We start from the raw sequence: 25,821 nt of genomic DNA, 5'->3' as shown, positions 1-25,821 counted from the left end.
CATCAGAGTTATCGGATTCACATGGAATTGTTGTTCAATTTAAATGTTTGAATACGAAATTATTTGTGGGATGAAATGTGATTTTAACTTCTAAAATGTGACATTTGGGTTTTCATAAGATAGGGCTGCTCAATCAGTGGCCCTCCCCTGTGAAGGGACAAGGGCTATAAAACTTTTCAAACACACCCTCCTCTCCCTTCCTATATAAGCCCTTGACAACAACATAACTTCCTGTTCCGGGGAGGTAGGACAACTGTCCTATGTCTGAATGGTTCAGATAATAACTACAGAACGAAGCCAACATCAGCATGAGCTTTGGTTGCGAATGGTATGAACCTTGAACTCTTATTCACTACCGAAGTGATACCTCCTAGCCGTTGAGTTAGCAAACGCAGTTGCAAACGCACGTTAGGAAGGAACAGAGTATCCCGTCTACCACACAACGACGTTATTACAACGTATCCAATTGACCACCAGAGACATTCTTCAAAGGACAAAGGACTCGGTTTGGCAACACGGCCTTCCATCAACCACCAACCTACTGAAGCAGAGTAAATATTTATTGCATTTTCCTTTTCCAAATGGGCGGTAATTTAGAATGCATAAGATACTGTATTTACGATAGCTCAACTTCACCCTTCGTCCTTCAGTCTTCCCGCTCTTTCACTCAACCCAGCCCTTTTCCTTTGTGTAACAAGCTGTCATATCTGTTCCGCCCGCTAGGGACGTTTTCCTTTATGACGTCATTTGTAATCAAGTTATGATTAATTGTGTGGATGTGTAATTCTGTGTGATTAGTTAGGTATTTAGTAAAAAAATTATTAAACCCAATTTTGTATTACTGATTCAAATTGTAAGCCAGGGTTCGTGCAGATAACTAAGAATTTATAACTTTCAGATGAGACTGAATTAAGGTGACGATTGATATTGACTGCTAGTGATGTAAAATATTACTAGGTCTTTAAGAGTTTATTCGGAAGATAACAGCTCCATAAAAATTATTTTGTGGTGCCCGACTCTCCAGTTAATTACTTTTACATGATTAGCTCAATCAGGTGATATTAATTACAGAGAAATTATTTTATAGAATAGCATGTCATGTCACTTAATCCGGCATAGCCAAAGACACAAAAAAAAGTATTTATAAAGCCCTTCTTACATCAGCTGATGCCACAAAGTGCTGTACAGAAACCCAGCCTAAAACTCCAAACAGCATGCAATGCAGGTATAGAAGCACGGTGGCTAGGAAAAACTCCCAAGAAAGGCTAGAACCTAGGAAGAAACCTAGAGAAGAAACAGGCTATGAGGGGTGGCCAGTCCTCTTCTGGCTGTACCGGGTGGAGATTATAACAGAACATGGCCAGATGTTCAAATGTTCATAGATGACCAGCAGGGTCAAACAATAGAAAAAAAGAAAGAAAGAAAGAGAAAAGAAAGAGAAAAAGAGAGCATAATTAAATTCACACAGGACACAGGATAAGTCAGGAGAAATACTCCAGATATAACAGACTGACCCTAACCCCCCCACACATAAACTACATAAATACTGGAGGCTGAGACGGGGGGGGGGGGGATTGGGAGACACACACGCCGGACAGGGCCAAACAGGCAGGATATAACCCCAACCACGTTACCAGAGCACAGCCCCCACAACACTCAAGGGATATCTTCAACCACCAACTTACCATCCAGAGACAAGGCCGAATATAGCCCACAAAGATCTCCCCACGGCACAAACCCAAGGGGGGCGTCAACCCGGGCAGGAAGATCACGTCAGTGACTCAATCCACTCAAGTGATGCACTCCTCCCAGGGACGGCATGGAAGAGCACCAGTAAGCCAGTGACTCAGCCCCTGTAATAGGGTTTGAGGCAGATAATCCCAGTGGTTGAGAGGGGAACCGGTCAGGCAGAGACAGCAAGGGTGGTTCGTTGCTCCAGTGCCTTTCCGTTCACCTTCACACTCCTGGGCAAGACTACACTCAATCATAGGACCTACTGAAGAGATGAGTCTTCAATAAAGACTTAAAGGTCAAGAACAAGTCGGCTTCTCTCACATGGATAGGCAGACCATTCCATAAAAATTGAGCTCTTTAGGAGAAATCCCTGCCGCCAGCTGTTTGCTTAGAAATTCTAGGGACAGTAAGGAAGGAGGCCTGCGTCTTCTGACCGTAGCATACGTGTAGGTATGTATGGCAAGACCAAATCGGAAAGATAGGTAGGAGCAAGCCCATGTAACGCTTTGTAGGTTAGCAGTAAAACCTTGAAATTAGCCCATGCCTTAACAGGAAGCCAGTGTAGAGAGGCTAGCACTGTAGAAATGTGATAAAACAATGTGGTTCTAGTCAAGATTCTAGCAGCCATGTGTAGCACTAACTGAAGTTTATTTAGGTCTTTATCTGGGTAGCTGGAAAGTAAAGCATTGCAGTAGTCTAACCTAGAAGCGACAAAAGCATGGATTCATTTTTCTGCTTAATTTGTTACAGAAGGTTTCTGATCTTACGTAGATGGGAAAAGCCTGTCCTTGAAGCAGTCTTGATATGTTCGACAAAAGAGAGATCAGGGTCCAGAGTAACGCAGATGTCCTTCACAGTTTTATTTGAGACGACTGTACAACCATCAAGATTCAACAGAAGATCTCTTTGTTTCTTGGAACTAGCATCTCTGTTTTGTCCGAGTTTAAAAGTAAAACATTTGCAGCCATCCACTTCCTTATGTCTGAAACACAGGCTTCCAGGGAGGGAAATTTTGGGGCTCCACCATGTTTCATTGAAATGTACAGCTGTGTGTCGTCCGCATAGCAGTGAAAGTTAACATTATGTTTACGAATGACATCACCAAGAACTCAAATATATAGTGAAAACAATAGTGGTCCTAAAACGGAGCATTGAGGAGCACCGGAATTTACAGTTGATTTCTCAGAGGACAAACCATCCAAAGAGACAAACAGATATCTTTCCAACAGATAAAATCTAAACTTGGCCATGCACAACAGCTTTTTCAAAAAAATTGAGAGGAATGGTAGATTCGATATAGGCCGACAGTTTTTTATATTTTCTGGGTCAAGGTTTGGCTTTTTCAAGAGAGGCTATATTATTGCCACTTTTAGTGAGTTTGGTACACATCTGGTGGATAGAGAGCCATATTGCACTTTAATTTCTTATCCAACACTTTGTTTTTGCATTATTTAAACCAAATTAAACATGTTTCATTATTTACTTGAGGCTAAATTGATTTTATTGATGTATTATATTAAGTTAAAATAAGTGTTTCCTTCAGTATTGTTGTAATTGTCATTATTACAAATAAAAATTACAAATAAATCGTATGATTAATCGGTTTCAGCTTTTTTGGCCCTCCAATAATCGGTATCGGCGTTGAAAAATCATAATCGGTCGACCTCTACTTCATTCAGTATGTTGCTCATCAACTTGCTTGTCAACAGATTCCAATGCAGCCTCACTCTCGCTGCTGTCACTCTCGCTGTTGTCCTCGCTCTTGCAAGCTAGCATCTTCGACTACTCACGTCACTTGACTTGTGGTAGAATGTTACATTTTCGTCGCGGAAATTTGCAGAGTTACTCCTTTCTCTTCTCTTATCTCGTCATAGCGACTACCAATCTGACACCATGTTATGTTTGTTCCTTCTATAATGACAAACTGGGGCGTAGGTTGAACTACTTTTAATGAACATATACTTCAGCTAGAAAACTCCATGTTTAGCCATGCAAAGGCATTCTTCAACCATCCGCCTCCCGCATAGCCTGCTGGGTAACGTAGTCTAAATGTTATTAACACATAACAACAAAATGTCTGTCTCACTCTCTACCTGTTCATACCCGCTCCTTTTCTTCTCTCCCTCCCGTTTCTTTCACCCCCTCTACCCTCTCCCCCTACTTCCCCTGCCTCCCCATCCTCTCATCTCTCCATCTCCCTCCTCTCTTCCACCTCTGTCTGTTTAAAATCTCTCCCCTCCCTCCTTCACCTCCTTCTCTTTCTTTCCCTGCCTCCCCATCCTCTCATCTCTCCATCTCCCTCCTCTCTTCCACCTCTGTCTGTTTAATCTCTCTCCCCTCCCTCCTTCACCTCCTTCACCTCCTTCTCTTTCTTTCCCTGCCTCCCCATCCTCTCATCTCTCCCCTCCCTCCTTTACCTCCTTCACCTCCTTCTCTTTCTTCCCCTGCCTCCCCATCCTCTCATCTCTCCCCTCCCTCCTTCACCTCCTTCTCTTTCTTTCCCTGCCTCCCCATCCTCTCATCTCTCCATCTCCCTCCTCTCTTCCACTTGTCTGTTTATAATCTCTCTCCCCTCCCTCCTTCACCTTCACCTCCTTCTCTTTCTTTCCCTCCTACCCCTAATTTTTTCTCTCTCCTTCAGTCCCTGCCTCACCCTCTTCATCTCTCTCTCTCTAGCTCCATCTCTCTCCTCTATCCCACAGACAGACAAAGACAGTTTGAAGTCGATACATTTTTTAAAACCAATATCCTTTAAATAATTAATTCAAGAATTCACAAGCAGGCTTTTAGTTTCTAGAACTAAAGGTGTTCGATGGGGTTGAGGCCTGCTCTGTGCAGGCCAGTCAAGTTCTGTATGGAGGCCAAAACCATTTCTGTATGGACCTCGCTTTGTACACTGGGGCAATGTCATGCTAAAACAGAAAAGGGCCTTCCCCAAACTGTTGCCACAAAATTGTAAGCACAGAATCGTCTGTAGCATTAACATTTCCCTTCACTAGAACTAAGGGACCTAGCCAGAACCATGAATAACAGCCCCGGACCATTTTTCCTCCTCCAACAAACTTTATAGTTGGCACTATAAAGATGGTGAAGCGTGATTCATCACTCCATAAAATGCGTTTCCACTGCTCCAGAGTCCAATGGCGGCAAGCTTTACTCCACTCCAGCTATCGCTTGGCATTGCGCATGGTGATCTTAGGCTTGTGTGCGGCTGCTCGGCCATGGAAACCCATTTCATGAAGCTCCCAACTAACAGTTCTTGTGCCGACTTTGCTTCCAGAAGCAGTTTGGAACTCGGTAGTGAGTGTTGCAACCGAGGACAGACAGTTTAGAAATGATCTTGCATTGCCTCACATGGTAAACTCTCAGCTAAGAACTTTCTTAACTTCAAATGATATTATTGTGTACCAGCCTGGTTTTAGACCTGGACATACAGTAGCACTGTTTCAGCAGCTATGATTGTCTTAAATTATATATTCAATTGCTTAGATCATAGGAATCACTGTGCTGCCATATTTATAGACCTATCCAATGCCTTTGACACTCAACCATGCCCTACTTCATTCAAAGGTTGTCTGAAATGGGCCTGGACCAGGCGTCTTGCAATTGGTTTGGGAACTATCTGTCAGACAGGATACAATATTTGCTTTCTGATGGTATCAAGTTACCTTGATATTACTAAAGGTGTCCTGAATTGGTCCGTTTTGGGATCTGTCTAAGATATGTGGAATTGTTTTAAGAAGGTCATACCAAGAATCACTTTGCTATTTTATTTTGAGTTTTAAGACTCCTTGAAGTATCAAAAATATGTTTTTAATGATTTGATGAAAATCTATTTTTGGCCTTACTGCTATTAGCCCATACATACACATTGAATAATAGATTCACAACATCGAACAACAGATTCACCACATCGAACAACAGATAGTCCCCCAAAAAATCTAAAGGAAGTTTGTTCTAAAGTGTCTGTCCTATAGCTTAGAGATATAAGAAAGAAAATGAAGCATTTTCCAAAAAAAAATACAATTTAATTTGGCCAAAGGAAATGGCTCAACAGAATGACAAAAAAATGACAAAAAAAGGCTAATGTTATTTATTTTACAACAGATCTATCTTAAACTAAATTTGGAGCACACAATTAAAAAGACAGATCCAATTTTATTTAGCCAATGAAATTGTCTCAACAGAATTAAAAACAGGTTTTGCATATTTAAAAAAACTGGTTTTGATTAATAAATAGGCTTAGAATAATAACAATGATATACAATAATGATAAAACAAATGATTATAAATGAATGTAAGTTCCAAAATTGCCTCCTACCTGAACAGTAGCCTGCATTTGGCCATGACAATGTTCTTCTCATCTTCCACTAAAATATTACAACGCGTATTAAATTCCCCTTGTAGGCTTTTCACAATAGGCATACTCTTTTTCCTCAAATTTTTGTTTTACTCAACAGTGGCCTAGGCCAAGGCTACTTGCTCTCTTGCTCTCTCTCCTCAGCAGCAGGCTCATGTGCCTGCAAGGTGTGAGAGAATGGTTTTGAAGAGCGAATTTGGGGTGTAGGCTGGGATAGACAGCCTCTCCTGGGCCATTTGGTCTCCTACAATTTTATTTATTGGCTTTTCATTTTTTATTGGCCAAAAGCTGCAATTACCAGCTAAGTATTTTAACCTAAGTACTTTACAGCACTGCTTGTTGCAGACGAAAGTATGTGTGTATATATGTAGTGCACATAAAAATAACTTGATGTTAAATTCCCATGTGCTGAATAAAAAATACAAGTTATATGGGTTTCCATGACATTTTCAACTCTAGGCCTACTGATGGTTTTGTCACACAAAGAATTGCGTAGGTATAGCGAATGTGCCCACTCTGGTATTGGCATATGTGCTCTATCCAACAGCTTGCAGATACAGTGCAGGTATAGCCTAGTACATAATGAGATTATTATGGACAAAAGTGCTAGATAATTTTTATATGTCAAATGGCAGCCAAGCATCAATCATCATGTCACCAGAATAAGACCTTCCACATTTATTTAAAGGAATATCAATCTCATTGTCACGCCCTGGTCTTAGTATTTTGTGTTTTTCTTCATGTATTGGGTCAGGCCAGGCTGTGGCATGGGGTTTTTGTATTGTGGTGTGTTTTGTCTTGGGGTTTTGGTGTGTATGTATTGGATTGTAGCTAGTGGGGTTATCTAGCAAAGTCTATGGCTGTCTGGAGTGGTTCTCAATCAGTGGCAGGTGTTTATCGTTGTCTCTGATTGGGAACCATATTTAGGCAGCCATATTCTTTGAGTTTGTCGTGGGTGATTGTCCTTAGTGTCCTCTGTGTTAGTTTGCACCAGTTTAGGCTGTTTTGTAAAGTTCGTGGTTTCTTTATTATTAAATAAACATGGATTGCAATAGCCACGCTGCATTTTGGTCCGACTCTCCTTCACACCTAGAAAACCGTAACAGAATCACCCACCACCAACGGACCAAGCAGCGTGTCAACAGGCAGGAGCAGCCCAAAGAGGAGATGCGCTATAAGGGGGGGAAATTCGGGAAATTGGAGGAGAGAGAAATTAGGGAGTTGCTGTGTTGGTGCTTTTTGCATGGAATTCGCCCAACGGAACGTGTCGGGGATTTGATGGCACCTGGGTTAGCGCTCCATACTCGTCCTGAGGTGTGTGTTAGTCGGTTGGTGAAGTTGGTGCCAGCCTCACGCACCAGGCCTCCTGTGCACATCCCTAGCCTTGCACGTCCTGTGCCAGCACTGCTCTCAAGATCTCCAGTACGCCTTCACGGTCTAGCCCATCCTGTGCCACCTCCACACTCTAGCCCTCCGGTAGCAGCGGGGAGCTGCTACCAGGCTTCCTGTGCGTGTTCTCAGTTCAGTACCACCAGTACCAGCACCACGCATCAGGCCTACAGTGCGCCTCGCCTCTCCAGCGCTGCCGGAGCCTTTCTCCTCTCCTGCGCTGCCGGAGTCTCCCGTCTGTTCAGCGCTGCCAGAGGCTTTCTCCTCTACAGCGCTGCTCTGTTAGTTTGCACCAGTTTCGGTTTTCACATTACGTTTATTGTTTTTTGTAAAGTTCGTGGTTTCTTTATTATTAAATAAACATGGATTGCAATAGCCACGCTGCATTTTGGTCCGACTCTCCTTCACACCTAGAAAACCGTAACACTCATCGCTGTGCACTTTCACCACTCTGTGAAGTTAATCATAACTTATTTAATCTATAGCCTAATAACCTGCATGCTTTCATGATGTAGTGACATACATTTTCCAACATGTAGGGTACTTTACTTCAGTAAAAGTTTGAATGTAAACCTGGTTAATGTCAAGCCATTTTGAGGATGCTGCAATTATATTTTAGATGAATGTGCGTATGCCCACAGGAGACTATTGATGTAGCCTAATCAGATTAAAACAATGTGACTGGTTGTGTTTATGCCACATATAAAATGTAATACCTTGTAAAGTTAAATGATAAATATTTAGACAATATTGAGCGTTATGTTCTAGGAGAGGAGGCAGAGCGTGTGTTAAGCTTTTCCGAATAACTGGGCCAGCCTGGAGCAGATGTGGCCAAATTATTATAGGAAGACTTGGGAGAATGATGATCTGAAACAGACAGCACATTCAGTATCAGAAGTAAAAAATACAGCCAGACTGGCCTGCTACTCTGCCTTCCTAGACCTTATAAACTGTCCAGAGTCGATCCACAACTGATCCAAATGGAATGATCACAGGGCTTTTGCGCCATTATTCAAATGACATTTGCACTGCAGCCTAGAGTATAATTTTGTTCTCACCTAAAAACAATAATGCAATTATTCATTGCGTTATGAGGTTGTTGGCTACTATAGTCTAGTTAGGATAATTGTATTGTCCCTAAACAAGATCAATAGGGTAGCTTTTGACTGTGTTTCAATTTTTCACTGTTCTTTTATGTGTAATGATGCACCTGGCCTCTCAGCTGCATATCAGCTATTCCTATTTGTTCTTCTCGATTCATATTTAAAATTGATGCATCTCTGAATTATTTTGTGTGGTATGATTGCTAGCTAGCCTATTGCAGATATAAACAAACGATCCACCTACCACCATTGTCACTATGAACTGTGGCTAGAGGGCCAGATAGACTGTTAGACCGCAGACTATTCTGGCCTGTGGTATAGTAAATGTTAGCACATGTAAAAGCATAATGCATAAGGGACGTACCAAAACCCATTCATATAGGGGAGGCTCATGCAAGCAGATGAGGAAATTTGACTAGGATTGAATAAATGATATAGTAAAGCTTGCAAAAGAGCCAATGTTAACCAGGGGAAAAAATGCACTACCTTCCCCTGTGCCCAATAAAACAACACAAAACCCTCCCCAAAGCAAAAAGAAAGACGTTTGACAATCCACCCTATTTTGGACCACCCCTCCCCCCAGTAAATTGTGATCTGTCCCTTACCAGCTTCTTTGTGTCAACATCAGGCTGACTGACAGAGGATGGCCACGTTGTGGAGGAGCCTGTCCAAATATATCTGTATCTTCTTCCTGCTGGCCCTGTCAGGCCTCTTCTTCCTGTTCAGCAACATTAACATTCTGGAGGTAGGGTAAATCCATCTGGCCTAATATGAACCAATCTCACATTGCTTCTATCACCCTCTCCCCCTCATCAGGGGAGCTACAATGGGGCGTCACTAGCTGCTCTTATCAACGTGGGTGTATTTACATGCACTAGTGTTGCTTTTAATTATATTGGGTGGCACAAAAACAGTTAAATACAATTCCATTTCAAATTACTGTGCTGGGTGGCAGGAAACTTGGTCATTATGAAGGTTGGAATTTGAGTCAAAATATCTAAAGGATCGTATTATTAAACAGACTTTCCAAATGTGGGTCTGTTGTAGACCCACTTCCTCTCTGTCCACATATGGTGCACGTGAAGGACTTTTATTTTGACATGAGGTAAGCAGAGGAAGTCGCTCTACATCAGACCCACGTTTGGAAAATCTGTTTAATAATATGATCCTTTATATATTTTGTCTCAAAGTCGGCCTTCATAATGATCAAAGGTCTTGCCCATCGGCACAGTAAGTTGGAATGGAATTGTATTTAACTTCTGGCTTCTGTGGACTGTTTTTATGCTAGTGTATGTAAATACACGAAAACAGTAGGTTTTTAGATGCTACACTTGATGCATAGATCTTGCCAGCATCCGCAGAATGCAAGCCACTTTATCAAGTGTTCTTGGGTGTGAGTCGTGTGTCAAATACGAGTACAAACTCGTAATTTTACACTGAACGGCGCAAGCCTCTCACAGAGCTGTGCTGCTTATGTCCAGGTTTCATTGAAATTAATGGAAGCGTCACACGCTCTGCAAAAGTTAGTGTCCAGTGTAGCATGCCTGTTAGTGACCTCTCCTCTTTACTCAGCAGAAGCTCAACTGCCAAGCAGTGTCAATGTTCTACCAGCACCAAAGCAGCATCAACTCAGGTTTCCTCCCAGAGGGCCCTTCTCCGGAGCTACTGTAGCCAGGAGCCCTCACCGGAGGAGATAATCACCTGGCCACAGCCTTAGCCCCATTCGGTGAATGTGTCCCTGAACCAGACCAGTGACCCTGCACACAGGCTTTTTGTGATCCTGCCAGCAGGGGGCAGGAGAGAGTTGCACGTGGGGGACTAGTTGGAGGCTCTGGCCCATATGCATGACTTCCAGGGGTGTCCCAAAAGCTATGGTGGAGACTTCTTGCTGGCCCGGCTGCATTCCTCCAAGTTGGGGGCAGGCGTTGCAGGACAGGTGTTGGACCACAGGAATGGGACCTACTCTGCCTACTGCCATTTTCCCGTTACTATGGCAGGGGTCTGCAAGGGTGGAGATGACCCTGGTCCATTCTAGAGAGGCAATTCACATTCTACAATGGATACGAGAGGAACGGCCCGACCGGATTCCCTTTCAGAGTCTGTTCCGCTCTGGAAAACTGTCCCAGACAACTGTATGTAACCTGTGTCTGCCGACGAACCAGAAGCTGCTGTGCAATTTCACAGACCCCCACACAGGGGAGCCCTGGTACTGCTACAAGCCCAAGCTGCTGAGCTGTGACACACGGATCAACCACGCCAGGGGACCCTATGTGAACCATCTGCTCGTGAACAAGGAGGCATTGCTCTTTCAGAGGTTAGTGAGTTTTACAGTATGTAAGTGAATGAGTTTAGAAGTGTGAAATGTATTCTCAGACTTTGTTTCCAATGTATCAGATTGCTTGCTGCAATGTGTTTATTTAACATTGAAATATGATTACTTCTCCACTTTTTCTCAGTGGTGTAAACATCAAAGTTCCCATTCATCCTTCAGGGTCTGACAGTGTCATTGTGCTGCCTGGGAAAAAAGGTAGGCGAGCAAGGAGATACCACAGTACAACTATGTGTTTATCTTTTTAACACTAGCTAGCCAGCTTACTAACTGCTCAGCTCTGCTTTGTGGCTGTATCATTGAACCCTTGAGAGTTTCTGGGTGTTCAGGACAGTATTCAAGCCAACCACTGCATCTACAGTAAAGTAAGGTGGGAAAGCACCTCTATTGCCTGTAAAGTGATGATGCTAGCTGGTACAAGATGCTTGCTTTCCTCTTTCAGACAAAGCAGACGTGGAGAGAAGCAGCATGAAGACAGAGTCTACCAGGATCACTCCTTCCGGGTATTACTTCCAAGGGTCATAGCGAGTGCTGGGTGGTGGTATGATGCGCCGTTTAACGACTCATCTGCCACTCAGTGTCTGAAGGGCAAGGTGGTGTACATGTACAGAGACAGTGGTTTGAGTACCTCAACACCTTAGTACCAGGTGAGTCCTGCGGCATCTTTCACTCTCTGCTGCCTCAGGTGCTTTCTAACGCTCTCCTCTGTCTGTCCAACTTCCAACTCTCCCTTCCTCTTTGTGACAGAGCTGAAGGAGTTCAACCTTTACAGTCCTAAGAATGTGGGGCCCTTCATGGCAGTGGACAGCACCCACAACATCCCGCTGAAATACCGTTGTCACGGTCCTCCAATCCGCTTCAACACTGTCATCGCCAGTGAGATGCGCTATGTAGCTAATGAGCTGGAAGGCCTGACTGGCAGGTTAAACACTGTGGTGATTATCAGTGTATGGTCCCATTTCAGCACCTTCCCTGTGCAGCTCTACATTCGCCGACTACGCCACATTCGGCGGGCGGTGGTGCGGCTTCTGGACCGGGCTTCGGGGACCCTGGTGGTGTTGCGCTCGGCCAACTTCCAGGCCCTGGACCCGAAAGTGAGCCTGTACAATAGTGACTGGTTCTCAGTGCAGCTGGACGGGGTGCTCAGGGCTATGTTCAAGGGTCTGGATGTTGTACTTATAGCCGCCTGGGAGATGACCCTTGCCCACCACCTCCCCCATTCCCTCCACCCACCTTCTATCATCATCAAGAACATGATAGACATTATCCTCTCATGTCTGCCCATAGTAGAGCTAGCATATTAAGATAGATTTATGTCAGAATTCTCTATCATTCAACACCTACTGTATACAATATTCAAAAAAATCATAGAAATACCCAATTCTGCATACCATACATGTACATTATGTGCGCTTCCAATGACATAGACTGACCAAATGAATCCAGGTTAAAGCTATGATCTCTTATTGATGTCACTTGTTAAATCCACTTCAATAAGTGTAGATGAAGGGGAGGAGACGGGTTAAATAAGGATTTTAAACCGTGAGACAATTGAGACATGGACTGTGTATGTGTGCCATTCACAGGTGAATGGGAAAGACAAGATTTCAGTGCCTTTGAATGGGGTATGGCAGTAGGTGCCAGGTGCACCCGTTTGTGAAAAGAACTGCAACGCTGCTGGGTATTTCACGCTCAACCGTTTCCCGTGTGTATCAAGAATGGTCACCACCCAAAGGACATCCAGCTAACTTGACACAACTGTGGGAATCATTAGAGGCAACATGGGCCAGCATCCCTTTGGAATGCTTTCGACACCTTGTAGAGTCCATGCCTCGACGAATTGGGGCTGTTCTGAGGGCAACCGGGGCAGGTGCAACTCAATATTAAGAAGTTGTCCTTAATGTTTTGTACACTCTGTAAATCGAACGTAAGCGATTTGCTTATTTTTTTTAAAATATAAAAGTACAGACTGAGCTTCAAAATAGTAGATCATACACTGTAGTTGGAGGATAAATGGGAAACTTGTTGTCCCACTTGAGACAATTATGAGAAAATGCCCTTTTCACACCTCCTAGAGAGCTCTTCTTTGTTTACACCCATTCAGCATAATCACACTCTCTTAAGCCTTAGCCCCACCCACAAATTGGAAACGCATGTGAGTCAGCATGGCATCATCCTCCAGAAAGTAGTCTCACTACTTTATCCCTAAGAGTCTGTTGATGCACCCGTGTGTCAATCTAAGTAACATAATAGAAAAATCCCTTCAAAATCCATCAGGCTGCGTCTGATGCCACATATGCTGGCTTTCTGCATCTGCCTATGTTGACTTTCCGCATCTGCGATGGAAGGTGGCTGAGCTACGGTGTTATTTGGAGTTACAGAGGTGTTTGCCAGACCATGAAACATCCCGGAAATTGGTCTTCTCACGAAACATCTATTGCGTCCGAACGGTTTGGCCTACAAACTTTTATGACCACTCTATGGAAAGAGGAGACTCTCACAAATACGATGGTGTTCTCCGTTTGCTATGACTACTACACGTTTCACGGGACTCATCTGAAGGTAACCCATACAAACAAGTGGAAGTATGGAGGTAGTTTTGTGACCCCCCCCCCAAAAATAAGGGGTGTCAACCAAAAAAACTAACATCCAGAGCTTTCTAACACAGTGCATTCCGAAAATGTTCAGACGCCTTGACCTTTTCCACAGTTTGTTAAGTTGCATCCGTATTCTAAAATTGATTACATTGTTTGTTTTTTCTCCTCAATTTACAAACAATGCCCCATAATTTTTTTAAATTTTTAACCTTGATTTATTTCTTATTTTCAATGACAGCCGAGGAACAGTGGGTTAACTGCCTGCTTGGGGGCAGAACAACAGATTTGTACCTTGGCAGCTCAGGGGTCTGAACTTGTAACCTTCCGGTTACTAGACCAACGCTCTAACCACTAGGCTACCCAGCCTTATTCCAAAATTGAAAAAATATTTTTTTTCCCTCATCAATCTACATACAATACACCATAATGACAAAGCGAAAACAGGTTTTTAGAAATGTTTGCAAATGTCAAAAAAAAAGTATTTACATAAGTATTCAGACCCCTTGCTATGAGACTCGAAATGGAGCTTAGGTCAGCTGTAACCTGTTTCCATTGATCATCCTTGAGATTTTTCTACAACTTGATTGGAGTCAACCTGAGAAAGCAAAAACTTTTTTTATGTTTGCAAAACGGAAATATCACCTTTACATAAGTATTCAGAACCTTTACTCAGTACTTTGTTGAAGCACCTTTGGCAGCGATTACAGCCTCTAGTCTTTTTTTTTTTTTTTTGCGTATGGAACATTTCTGGGCTCGTTTATGTCAGCTCATGAAACATGGGACCAACACTTTACATGTTGCATTTATATTTTTGTTCAGTACATATATGGACCAGGGAAGCCCCCATACTGTTATAGACAGAAGCTTGTGACATGGCAGACCAATCAGGACTTATCTCTCAGCATGTCAACCACTCCATTATCTCAGCCAATTATGACTAGCTAGGAAGGATTGTGTCTTTCTCCAAGTTTAGCTCTGTACTTTCTTCTTGGCTGAACTAGGCTCATCTTTTTTTTTTAAATACTCATCCCACAAAAGGTTGTAACTAAGGTGCATGAAAGTCATCATGTTCAAGAAGAAATTTCTGCAGAAATCAAAACCACCTCAGATCCTGTAACCGTTCACATTTCTCTTATTCTCGATACGGAGCACAAAACTCCCATTTTCAAACAGAGTTTGAATGTCACATTCATGTCCTTGTGACATTATGTGTGTACATTCTGATAAAACACTCAATTCAACAGTTGGATCACATGCTGCACATCTACGCTCTAACTAAACTAAATCATGAAAAAATTCCAATAGTATATGTTTATTGTGGGTTTTCATAAAAAAATTGTATTGGATGGTGACATGTTGCCTGAGTTGGGATGGGGGGAATGGGATGAGGATTAGGGGTGGAGGCCCACCACTTTTTGTTTGTTCTCCTTTATATGCAAAACTGCGTAAATCTCCAATTATCTGTTTATCTGTATTAGTGCTGAGCGATTAGTGCTTTTTGAGGTTGGTTCAGTTTCAGTTAGATTAATGAAAGATTATCACGATTTTCCATTTTAGTTTTTAAACATTAAAAGCATTATGAAATAATGACATAAAAATTATTGTATTTTTTAACAGAAATTCCATGGCCAAAAATAATGAACATCTATTGCCAAAATATTGAAAATATTCCATTGTTTCTGTCAGGTCCACATTAGGTAGACATCAATGGAAAAATAGGAAATTACTATGAAATAATAAAATATTTCAGTTAGTTATATTACTAGTATATATTTGATGACTATATTGTTTTTCATTACTTAAAAGTCATCATCTCATCTCTGCTCAGGCTATGTCAGCTCCAGAGCTGAAATCAATTTACTACTTCTTCAAAATAGATAAAGCGCACTTTCACCAACTTTCTCTATCCCTCTAATCATTGTGTTGTGTCCATTCCTCTCTCATGTGATCTGTGTGTATCTAACAGCTCCTGAGTGGCACAGCGGTCTAAGGCACTGCATCTCAGTGCAGGAGGTGTCACCACAGTCCCTGGTTCAAATCCAGGCTGTGTCACATCTGGCTGTGATTGGGAGTCCCGTAGGGCAGCTCACAATTATCCCAGTGTTGTCTGGGGTAGGGTGTCATTGTAAATAAGAATTTGTTCTTAACTGACTTGCCTAGTATAATAAAGATATCATAACATGCTTAAAACTGTGTCAGGTTCCATGAGATAGTGACAGTCAAAATTGGCTATATTGTACAAATTCATGAAAACAAAAATTCAATTTTTGGTCTTGATTTAGGTGAGGGTTAGGCAAAAGGTTAGCAGTGTGGTTAAGGTTTAAAGTAAAATTTTATGAAGATAAATTGTAGAAATAGGTAGGGTTTATGATGCAGTGGTAGTGGCAACTAGTATTAGGTCTCTGTTTGAGCCAGAAACAGCAAGTGCAATGGATGAAAGGTGGGGGGAAGAAAGAGGGGAAGCAAAGGGTAATGAAAACTACAACTCCCTTCAACCCTACGTCCCACATAATTCTTGATTTGATTTCTCTCGTGCGTGATTTTATTTCCCTCTAAAGAACTAACTAAACGGAATTCAAGTAATTGAACAGACGTCGGTCAATTAGTTGTTTAATTAACAACATTTTAGCACTAATCTACCTTAAACATTTTACATACTTTTTTGTATGGTTATCTTTTATCAACGTTAGAAAGGGGGTGGTGCCTACAAGTCTCAGGTTTTTTTTTTCTTACCTCTCCTGCATATGCTATTTTCATTCTACTTTTAAACTCTCATCATATTGTCAATAAAAAAATACACATTTCAAAACAAGTTCACATTTTTTGTTAAGCTTACATTGTTGCCCCTCGCTGTTGCACACAGTAAGCTTGGCTGGTTTAAGATGAACTCATCAAACCTGTTACATTCAACCCTGTTACTTTGTCAACTTTTATGGTCATTTTTCTTCTTTTAACCTCTGGAGATAAAACATGTTTGTTATGAAGTTGAACATGTGCTCTTTATGACAGAATGTTAAAATGAAGTGAAATCAATAGCTATTGAACTACCCAAAAGACACTATCAGTGGAACGACCCAGCTAAGATGGATACCACAAAATAATTAGGTGCTCAGCCTGAAACTGAGAAACATAGAATGAAAGACAAATTGTCAGACACTTTAACACTGCAGGAACAGACGATACATTATGCCAGCTTGGACAGATAGAATATTTTTTTGTCTAGGATTTAACATCAGGTGGTTGCTATGGAGAGGACGTACCCGTCACCCCTCACCTCTATCAACCCACCGCTGCCCACCCTCCACCCATCTCCCCAAAACAGCAGCATCCTCCTATAGATCCGTACTCCAATAGGAATAATAATAATACAAATTGAATCATAATATTCAACATCATTCTTTTAATAATCCATTTAGCACTAGTATAGAAATATGAAAAAATTACAGAGAACTGAAAAGTTAACAAAAACGATTTGTTTGTTTTGTTGAGTAAACTCTCTCCCCTCACAGACACCCCTCTGATTCACTTTGGCTACCCCCCCCCCCCCCCCCCCCCCATCAATTGCTATGTAGGAAAGGAGATGAGGAAAGGAGGCCAATGAAGTGTATTGGAAGAAAGCCATCCAATGGTTTCACTGCATTGAGTTGAGACTAGAGTGGTGACCTATGCAGATGTGTGTGTCTGGCTCACCGATGAGGGTCCAAGAGAAGAACACAGAAATAATTATGTATTTCTTAGGTTACATGATTATGTCTGTCAGTGTGTGTGTATGATGATCTGTGGTGTATGTGTGAGAGAGGCAGCAGAAAGCCTCAGAAAGTCTTGAACCCTGTAACATTATTCCCCATCATACTTTTAGAACATTAAACCATGACCTCAGTCTCCTCCATAGTCATTGTGTGGCTATTAGTTATTAAAGGAGAATAATTACCAGATCTAAAGCTCCACAGGCTGTAATGAGAGGGCTCAGGGTGGTGTGGAGCTCTGTGTGGAGCTCTGGCAGGCGTCTGTGCTGCAGACAGCCAGTTCAACGTGATGTAGAGCAGGGAAGCTTTAGTCCCAGCCTCCCGGCAGCAGAGCCAAGCCCCCAGCAAGATGCTGCCCAGAATGACCAGATCAGGAAAAATCTCATTATGGAAGTAGTTCAATTAGGGATTTGTCATTCTAATACAGTCCTCCTTTATCTCTCTGTTGCGTTCCTATTTTTCTCTTACTCCTCTATCTTTCTCCATCTCTCTCTCCTTTTTCTCTCTATCCTCTCTCTCCTCTTCCTTTCTCTGTCTGTGCTATGAACAGAGGTAAAGAGGAGAAAAGGATTGGCAAGTATTCTCCAGGATAACAAGTCATTTCACATCGCAAAGCCTCTGATTATCATATACTTGGTATGATCATTTGTTCCTCTCACTTGCTATAAGGACAGACCTCTGCGCGCGTGCACACACACACATTATATTATGCATATCTGACTTTGTTACAACTAATTTCCAGCCAAATCTGCTTTCTTCAAAGTCGTTTCAAAAGCAGCTACAGGGTCCCCAGAGGGACAAAACACCTCCTCCACACAGTAAACCTCAGGGGAGTGTTGTCTTCATAGTGTGTCGTGATCCACCACATTAGTCACATATATAGTCTTTATTTTTCTGTAACTTCCACTTAGAACAATGGTAACCAAACGACAAAGACAACAACAAAAACATCTGGAAAATCATATAATTCTCTGAGTCAGTTTTAAAGTCTTCTGTTGTTGTATGTTACATAGATTAAAGGTCCTCCAGGATCGATGTGGACTCCTCCTCCAGTGGTCACCGTCCAGAGAGGAAGAGCTGGACGCTCTAGATGAGTCTGTGGTACCATGGAAAGGGAAAGAGAGAGAGAGAGAGCGGGGAGAACAGAGAGAGACCAACAGAGAAACCAGTTGGTCTGGCATCAAATTATATGAGTTACCTGACTACTTTATCCAGTGTAGCTCAGTCCTGATTGGTCAACTGGTAAGTCAAGATAAGAACCGAGCAGCCATCTTCAGGTAAATCACAAAGCCAGAACATAGTGGAGCATGGTTCTGTGAACAGACTGGACTAACATCAGAAACAGCTGGGCAGCGCGCTGGAGAGCAAAGGAAGTCTCTCCTTCTGTATGGGTGTCTTTTGGTATCTGTGCAAATATATCCTTTCCATTGCTTCATCACACGTCTCACAACGTCTTTGAGCCCTCTAATTCTCTCTCTCTTTCTCCCTCCTTCTCTCCCTCTTTCTCCCTCCTTCTCTCCCTGTAGTTCCCTCCTGGAGGCCAATGTACAGAGGGTCAGAGAATAGTGTCACTGAGCAGCTCAAAACATCAGTTAAGTCACCGTTAACTTGCCCCCATATACCCTCCAGCCCCTCCTAGATCGTCAGTCTTAGTCCTGCTTCCCCAGAAGGTCTGTGTCGGTGCTGCTCTGTGGGAGTGGTATGGGTAGGCAGGGTGCAGGGGTGCTGTGGGGGAGCCGCCGGGGGCTGGACCCCCCTCCCCCCTCACTGTCTGTGTTGGAGGAGGAGGGGGGGGGAGGGGGGGGCAGGCGCGGCAGGGGTGCAGATGAGGGGGGGATCCTTGTGGACCCCATCCCTGACCTCAGGCTCTGGATTCTCCTGCACTCCTGGCAGATCCTGACGTGCGTGCAGCTGCGAGGGAGCGCCAAGGGGACCTGTGGCTGGGGCGGGTGAGGAGGGGTGGTGTTGGCCCCCAGAGGGTCCTCCAGGAGTCGCTGAGGCCCAGGGCCCATGTCTGAGGGACCTCCCCCAGCCCCTACACCCCCTCCTGGCCCCCCTACTCCCCCAGTCAGGGGTCCCGAGCCACTGTACAGCTTGCCGTTGCTGAGGCGCATCTCCCGTACGAGGCGGAGTGGCCGCTGGGTCCCCAGGGCGATGCGGGTGGGGTGGCGGAGGGCCGCGGATTTGCCCAGGGGGCGGCGACGACGGGAACGGGAACTCTTCTTACAGGAGACGGCGTTTTGGAACTCTGTGAGCATCTCCTGACAGACAGACACCTGGGAGAACAGAGGAGAGGGACGACGGGAAGGGGATAATAGGGAGAGATAGGGGGTCACAAAAGCAAAGTAGACAGACGGGGGGAAAAAGAGGGAAGGCAAAGGGAAAGAGATAGAGGGGGAGAGTAGGAAGGTGGGGGAAGAAAGAGGGGAAGCAAAGGGAAAGAGATAGAGGGGGAGAGTAGGAAGGTGGGGGGAAGAAAGAGGGGAAGCAAAGGGAAAGAGATAGAGGGGGAGAGTAGGAAGGTGGGGGGAAGAAAGAGGGGAAGCAAAGGGAAAGAGATAGAGGGGGAGAGTAGGAAGGTGGGGGGAAGAAAGAGGGGAAGCAAAGGGAAAGAGATAGAGGGGGAGAGTAGGAAGGTGGGGGGAAGAAAGAGGGGAAGCAAAGGGAAAGAGATAGAGGGGGAGAGTAGGAAGGTGGGGGGAAGAAAGAGGGGAAGCAAAAAAGAGAAGGGAAACAGGGTGGAGGTGGAGAAAAAGAGATGGTCGGAGGAGAGGAGAACCGAATGAGGGTTATAGAAAGGTAGAAATGGGGGGGAGGCAATGAAAGTGGTGATGAGGGGAGATGTAGAGATGGATAGAGGTTGGAGAATATCCAAAGAGCAGAGAGAGTTAATACAATCCATACAAATTACCAACTGAACAGAACAAATTGTGTTCATTATATATAATATATAATGGTACATAATGAACTATGAACAAACAGGCAGGCCCGCAAACTGAGGTGTATGTAGACAAACAACACACCCAAACAGACACACACACACCTCTAACATTCCAACAGCATCACACACTTGCAAAAAAGTTCCAACAAAATGCATCAAGGACATATAGACATCATGGAATATTCTAATCTACAAAATCATAACAATGATGAATAATACTCTTACACAAACAGAAACAGTATTCATTATCAGAAAACAGACACTGATTGACAGAATGACATTTGTGGCAGACACACAGAGAGGAGTGATCCAAGAATGGAAACGAAGAGTACCAGCATGTGAGGCATGTAAAAGAAGATAGATCATGACATTTAATGCCAGGGAAATCATTACACACTGATTCTTAAGCAAGCAAATATTGGCATCACAATATTGGCTTATCCATACCCTGTACTAAACATGAACACTTTCTGATCACAGTCAAAATACCCTCCCGCGATCACACACCAACGCTAGTACTATAGCATGCCAACACAAGTACGTTCACACAACATCACAACATGTGACTGGACCCTGATCTGCTTACAAGAGAAATCTGTCCTGCTTCATTTGAAGTTCAGTTGTAAAATAGCAACCCTCATCATCCATGCACAATACATAGCAAACCCAACAGTGAAACACACAGACTAGACACACTGATTAACATACACACACACAAATGGTGCAAGAAGCAGCCCGACAAACACATATTCAAACACACACAGTTCCAGAGGCGGCCCAACAAACACACACACGCTGCACGACAGAGGATGGGGAGTCAGGGTTGGTGTGTTGCCATGGGGACCTACTGGGGTGGGTCTGTGGTGTCGGCGAGGGCAGGAGTGAGGGCGTACCTCGTCTGTCTCTGAAGAGCAGCGCGTCGACCACACAAACTCCATGATGGCCACGAACACAGCGATGATGAGGCCACAGATCAACACCACAAAGATACCCCCAATGTTCTCCATGCCCAGACCTGTGGAGGAGAGACATGATGGTTAATGCACACACACATACAGTACCACCAATATACCCCTGATTTAACACAAGAACAGTTACACATACAATACCACAGACCCTGGTAATCTCCCATTTTACAGTACATTCAGAACACTCACAGACATTAGTTGAGATACAAAGCTGCAAAGACACTGGAAACAGAGTAGTGTACTGACCCTTGGCTCTGTGGTCCTCCTCTTTAGGGCACTGTCCTCCCTCCCACCACCTCCTCTTCAGGATCTCCAGCCTGTTGTTCTCCTGCAGGTGCAGGATGGCCATAGTGATCTCCTCTCTGAATGGAGAGCCTGGGAGGAACGAAAGGAAAAAGGGATGAGGGGATTAAAGATGAAGAGGAATTAAAAGGCTTGTGGTCTCCTCCCTTTCTCATCCAGATGTTGTGGGTTGTACCACTCCCCCGTCTCTCATCCTCCCTCTATTTCACCACCATTTTCACACAATCTCTTCTCTCTTTCCCATCTCTCATTTTTCCCCATCTCTCCTCTCCCCATCTCTCCGTCTCTCCTCTTTCCCATCTCTCCTCTTTTCCATCCCTCCTGATCCATCTCTCCCCCATACCTCCCTCCATCCCTCTCCCCATACCTCCCTCCATTCCTCCCCATCACCCCTCTCTCCTCCTATACCTCCCCCCCTTCTCTACCATACCTCCCTTCCTTCCTCCCTCTCTCCCCCATACCTTCCTCTCCTCATCCCTCTCCCCCCATACCACCTTCCATCCCTCTGACCACATACCTCCATCCCCCTCCATTCCTCTTTCCCCCATACCTCCCTCCCCCATCCTTTTCTCTCCCCATACCTCCACCCTCCATCCCTCTCTCCCCCATACCTCCATCCCTCTCTCACCCAGTGGCATGCCGATGCCGTAGCCCTTGGTGTCCAGCAGACCACCAATCTGGGTGAGATTACAGTTGAGTTTGCGGTAATACTCATTCATGGTGCTCTCCAGGAGGAAGGCATATTTAGAGTTGACCACGCGGGCAATGCCCTCCTCCGTGCTCTTCACAAACACACTGGGCTGCTTGGAGTGCATGTAGTTCCACATGCGCTGGTATGTCTGGTAGCGCGAGTTCTGGAGGGAGAAAGGAAGGAGAGAGGGAGAAAGGAGGAAAGGGACGAAGGTGGGGGGGTGGAGGAAAGAGATGGGGAGGTAGGAAAGGGAAAGGAGGGGAAGGGAGGGGGAGAAGGAATAGAGACAGAAGGGTAGGAAAAAAAATATATATATATATATTTCCTCATATTTACTCATAATTAAACAGATGCATTATTCTTTATCCACATGCAGCTGAATCAAACGCCAGGGGGTAGTGTACATACAATATGTCATGCTAAGGAACAGCATAGACACAGAGTCAAGCTAACAGCAACCAGTTAGATACAGTATTGTATATGCAACAAAACAGGTGAGATGTGGGTTGGATGTGAAGGACTCTTCGGTAGTGTGTACAGTTAAGAGGTGGAGAGAGGGATGATACAGCATCAAGGGAGGTCTGGGTAAGCACAATGAACATACACACAATAGAGATACACAAACAAACACTCACACTCTAACCCCACACACACACACACACACACACACACACACCTAAACATTTACTCACAAACACAAATGCACAATCAAGCACACAGTCCAAACACTGACAAACACAGATGCCGACACAGATGCCAGCAGCTCTTACATAAGCAAACACTGACACTCAGCCACTTAACACTAACAGCCACAAAGAACACAACAGGAGCTCAGAGACATGCCAGCAAATAGGGAAACAACAACACTCTCACACACACACACACACTGTGCTCAACCACATACCCACCTCACCATACACACACATACAAATATGAGCAATCTGAGACAGGTCGGCAAATACTAGAACAACAGCACACACACACACCTCCCTACCAGTCACTCTCCATTCAAAGCTCTCATACATAGGGCCAGCGTCAAGCAGTACCATGAAGAAAGTCATGGTGCTCCCCCCGTGGATAGTGCCATACTCGATGTTGGTCTGGTCGGCCAGGTCGTCAGGAGACTCGATGGGCACCTCCATCCTCTGGACGGTCAGGAAGGCTGCCAGGTTGGCCGTGTAGGAGGAGATGATGATCAGAGTAAACATCCACCTGGGAGAAGAGAGAGACAGAGTTAGAGAGAGTAAGAGAAGGAGAGGGGGGATAGAGAGAGGGAAAGAGAGGTAGGACTAAGGGGAAAGAATGGGAGAAGTGACACCGTCAGAGTGTCCTTTAACCATTTGTACATTGTTAAAACACTGTATATATATAATATTACATTGTTTTGAAACTTCTGTATGTGTAATGCTTTCTGTTAATTTTGATTGTTTTTCACTTTATATATTCACTTTATATATTATCTACCTCACTTGCTTTGGCAATGTTAACACATGCTTCCCATGCCAATAAAGCCCTTGAATTGAATTGAATTGAATTGAATTGAGAGAGAGAGAGAGAGAGAAAGACAGAGAGAAAGAATAAGAGAGAGACAGAGAGAGAAAGTCAGAGAAAATAGAGTTTGACAGAATCCCAGACAGGGAGAGAAATGAGAGAGGAGAGGGCGGCAGAGAGACATTTACTCGGACTGAGACATACAGACTGATACATACTTACCCACCCATCTACACACACACAGACTTACCAGACCCCTGAGACGCAGCGTGTGGACAGGGCACGGGGCATGATCTCAGAGCCCTGCTGCATGAAGCCTCCTACAGGGAACCACAGGCTGTTCCCTAGGGTGTACTGGTTCTCCAGCATGTCCTTGTGCCCCTGCAGACATGGGTGGGGGTTGTACCACTCATAGGGACTTAACCTGGAAGTAGGAGAGGAGGAGAACACTCTTAGAAGAAAGGGTTCTATAAGGGCTATTTGGCTGTCCCCATAGGAGAACCCTTTTTGTTTTCAGGTAGAACCCTTTTGGGTTTCAGGTAGAACCCTCATCTACATGAAACCCAAAAGCGTTCTACCTGGAACCAAAAACGGTTCTTCAAAGGGTTCTTCTACGGCGACAGCCGAAGAACCCTTTTAGGTTCTAGATAGCACCTTTTTTCTAAGAGTGTAGAGGAGAGAAAGGAGCATAAGGACCTCTGTACACAACATCTGTCTATCTCAACCAAGGCATTTTCATTCGGTGTGTATATAAGCTACAATAACTCATTATTACTCAATTGTGTCAACCAAAATGCATAAACAATCCCAGAGTTTCTCACTAGTTTCCTGTTCCTGTTGCCCTGTGTTACTGTGGTGCTCTTTCATGCACTTACCTTGCAGCCAGGAAGAGCACACAGCTGACAGCCAGGTAGGCGAGCAGCATGAAGAGCCAAACAGCCGGAGAGAAGGGGTCCAGGAAGGAGAAATACCCCGGCTTCCTCCCCTAAAACAGAGACAAGAGAGAGAGATAGGACAGGGTGGAGTGGCCCTATTACATTACATTACATAGCTGTCATGTAGTTCCTCTTTCAACCACAGAGGAACAGTGTTCTTCTCTGCAACTGTACAGCACATCATCTCTGCAATTTTAAAGTGTTAATAATGCAACAAATGTAAGCCTCAGAGAGTTGAACGGTAAACGTGTGCGATGTACAACCATGAACTCTATAAGACCTATCCATTCTAACTTTCAGAATCAGATATCCTCGATAGTCTCAAAGAAATGCATTGTCATGGCCCATAAAATAAACAGGATAGCACAAACAGCAGTGGGGGAAATCCAATACACCCAACTGCTCTGGTGTGTCTGCCTTACCAGGTGGACTCTGTACAAGATGCTGATTCCTAGCGTCATGAAGGGCTTGGAGAAGTCTATGACTTTCTCCCTCTCAGACGTGATGGTGAAGCCTGCTACTGCCAAGTCTGCTTTCTGTTGGGGGGGAGAAAGAAAGAGAGAAAGAAAGAAAGAATGAAAGAATGAAAGAAAGAGAGAGAGAGGGTCAGAAATACATGGCAACAAACCCCTGGATTGGAGATGCACCTATGAGCCAATGGCGTTCCCTCCACCCCATGGAGGGAGAAAAAAATGTTTTCAGAGAGACAATAGAACCAGAGATCCACTGCAGCAGAACTGTTCGCTGGCTGTTCCATTTATGGAACCTCCTGTCAGACAGTCAAATTAAAGCCTAATTGATGAACATGGGATTAGTCTGGTTTGATCAGTCAGGAGAGCAGAGAGGGCAGAGAGAGTGGGGAGCAGGGCAGCATCATGGCAAGAGACACATGGGGACCACACTGTGGTAATTGAAGTATGCTGTGATCTAATTAAGCACACATAGTCTTATTAGTGTGTGTGGGTGTGTGTGCTTAACTATTCAAGAATGGTAAAACAAAACAGTTTGACCAACTGGGGACATTTTGTTAATCCCCACATGGTCAAATGTTATTTCTAGGGGGTTTAGGGTTAAAGTTAGAATTAGTGTTAGAATTTCTGTAGGTTTAGGGTTAGGTTTTCGGGGTATCGGTTAGCTTAAGGGAAAATAAGATTTTGAATGGGACTGAATTGTTAGTCGTGACTGACTGAATTGTTAGTTGTGACTGACTGAATTGCAACTGACTGAATTGTTA

The 25,821-nt window shown here is 44.0% G+C and overlaps 1 protein-coding gene and 1 pseudogene across 4 annotated transcripts in view; one reads left to right on the top strand and one right to left on the bottom strand.

Moving 5' to 3' along the window:
* The first annotated feature begins 9,229 nt into the window (after positions 1-9,229).
* On the top strand, positions 9,230-12,219 carry LOC109900656 (NXPE family member 3-like; annotated as a pseudogene).
* A 4,678-nt stretch (positions 12,220-16,897) lies between these two features.
* The window catches only part of grik5 (glutamate receptor, ionotropic, kainate 5), a 146,883-nt gene continuing 137,959 nt past the window's right edge, over positions 16,898-25,821 (bottom strand). For 3 of the 4 annotated variants that reach the window (XM_031786407.1, XM_031786396.1, XM_031786418.1), the window contains 8 exons: positions 25,010-25,123; positions 24,528-24,637; positions 23,903-24,076; positions 23,208-23,373; positions 22,099-22,324; positions 21,414-21,542; positions 21,048-21,214; positions 16,898-19,534 (listed from right to left, as the gene is read on the bottom strand). In XM_031786407.1, coding sequence (XP_031642267.1) covers positions 18,908-19,534; positions 21,048-21,214; positions 21,414-21,542; positions 22,099-22,324; positions 23,208-23,373; positions 23,903-24,076; positions 24,528-24,637; positions 25,010-25,123 — 1,713 coding nt within the window. In that variant the 3' untranslated portion in view covers positions 16,898-18,907. The remainder of the gene's footprint in view (positions 19,535-21,047; positions 21,215-21,413; positions 21,543-22,098; positions 22,325-23,207; positions 23,374-23,902; positions 24,077-24,527; positions 24,638-25,009; positions 25,124-25,821) is intronic. The other variant, XM_031786421.1, reaches the window with a different exon arrangement.

Source organism: Oncorhynchus kisutch, linkage group LG2 (genome assembly GCF_002021735.2).
Source record: "Oncorhynchus kisutch isolate 150728-3 linkage group LG2, Okis_V2, whole genome shotgun sequence".
NCBI classification, from domain to species: Eukaryota; Metazoa; Chordata; class Actinopteri; order Salmoniformes; family Salmonidae; genus Oncorhynchus; species Oncorhynchus kisutch.
Note: the sequence above shows the minus strand (reverse complement) of the source record. Positions and strands in the feature narration are given on the sequence as shown.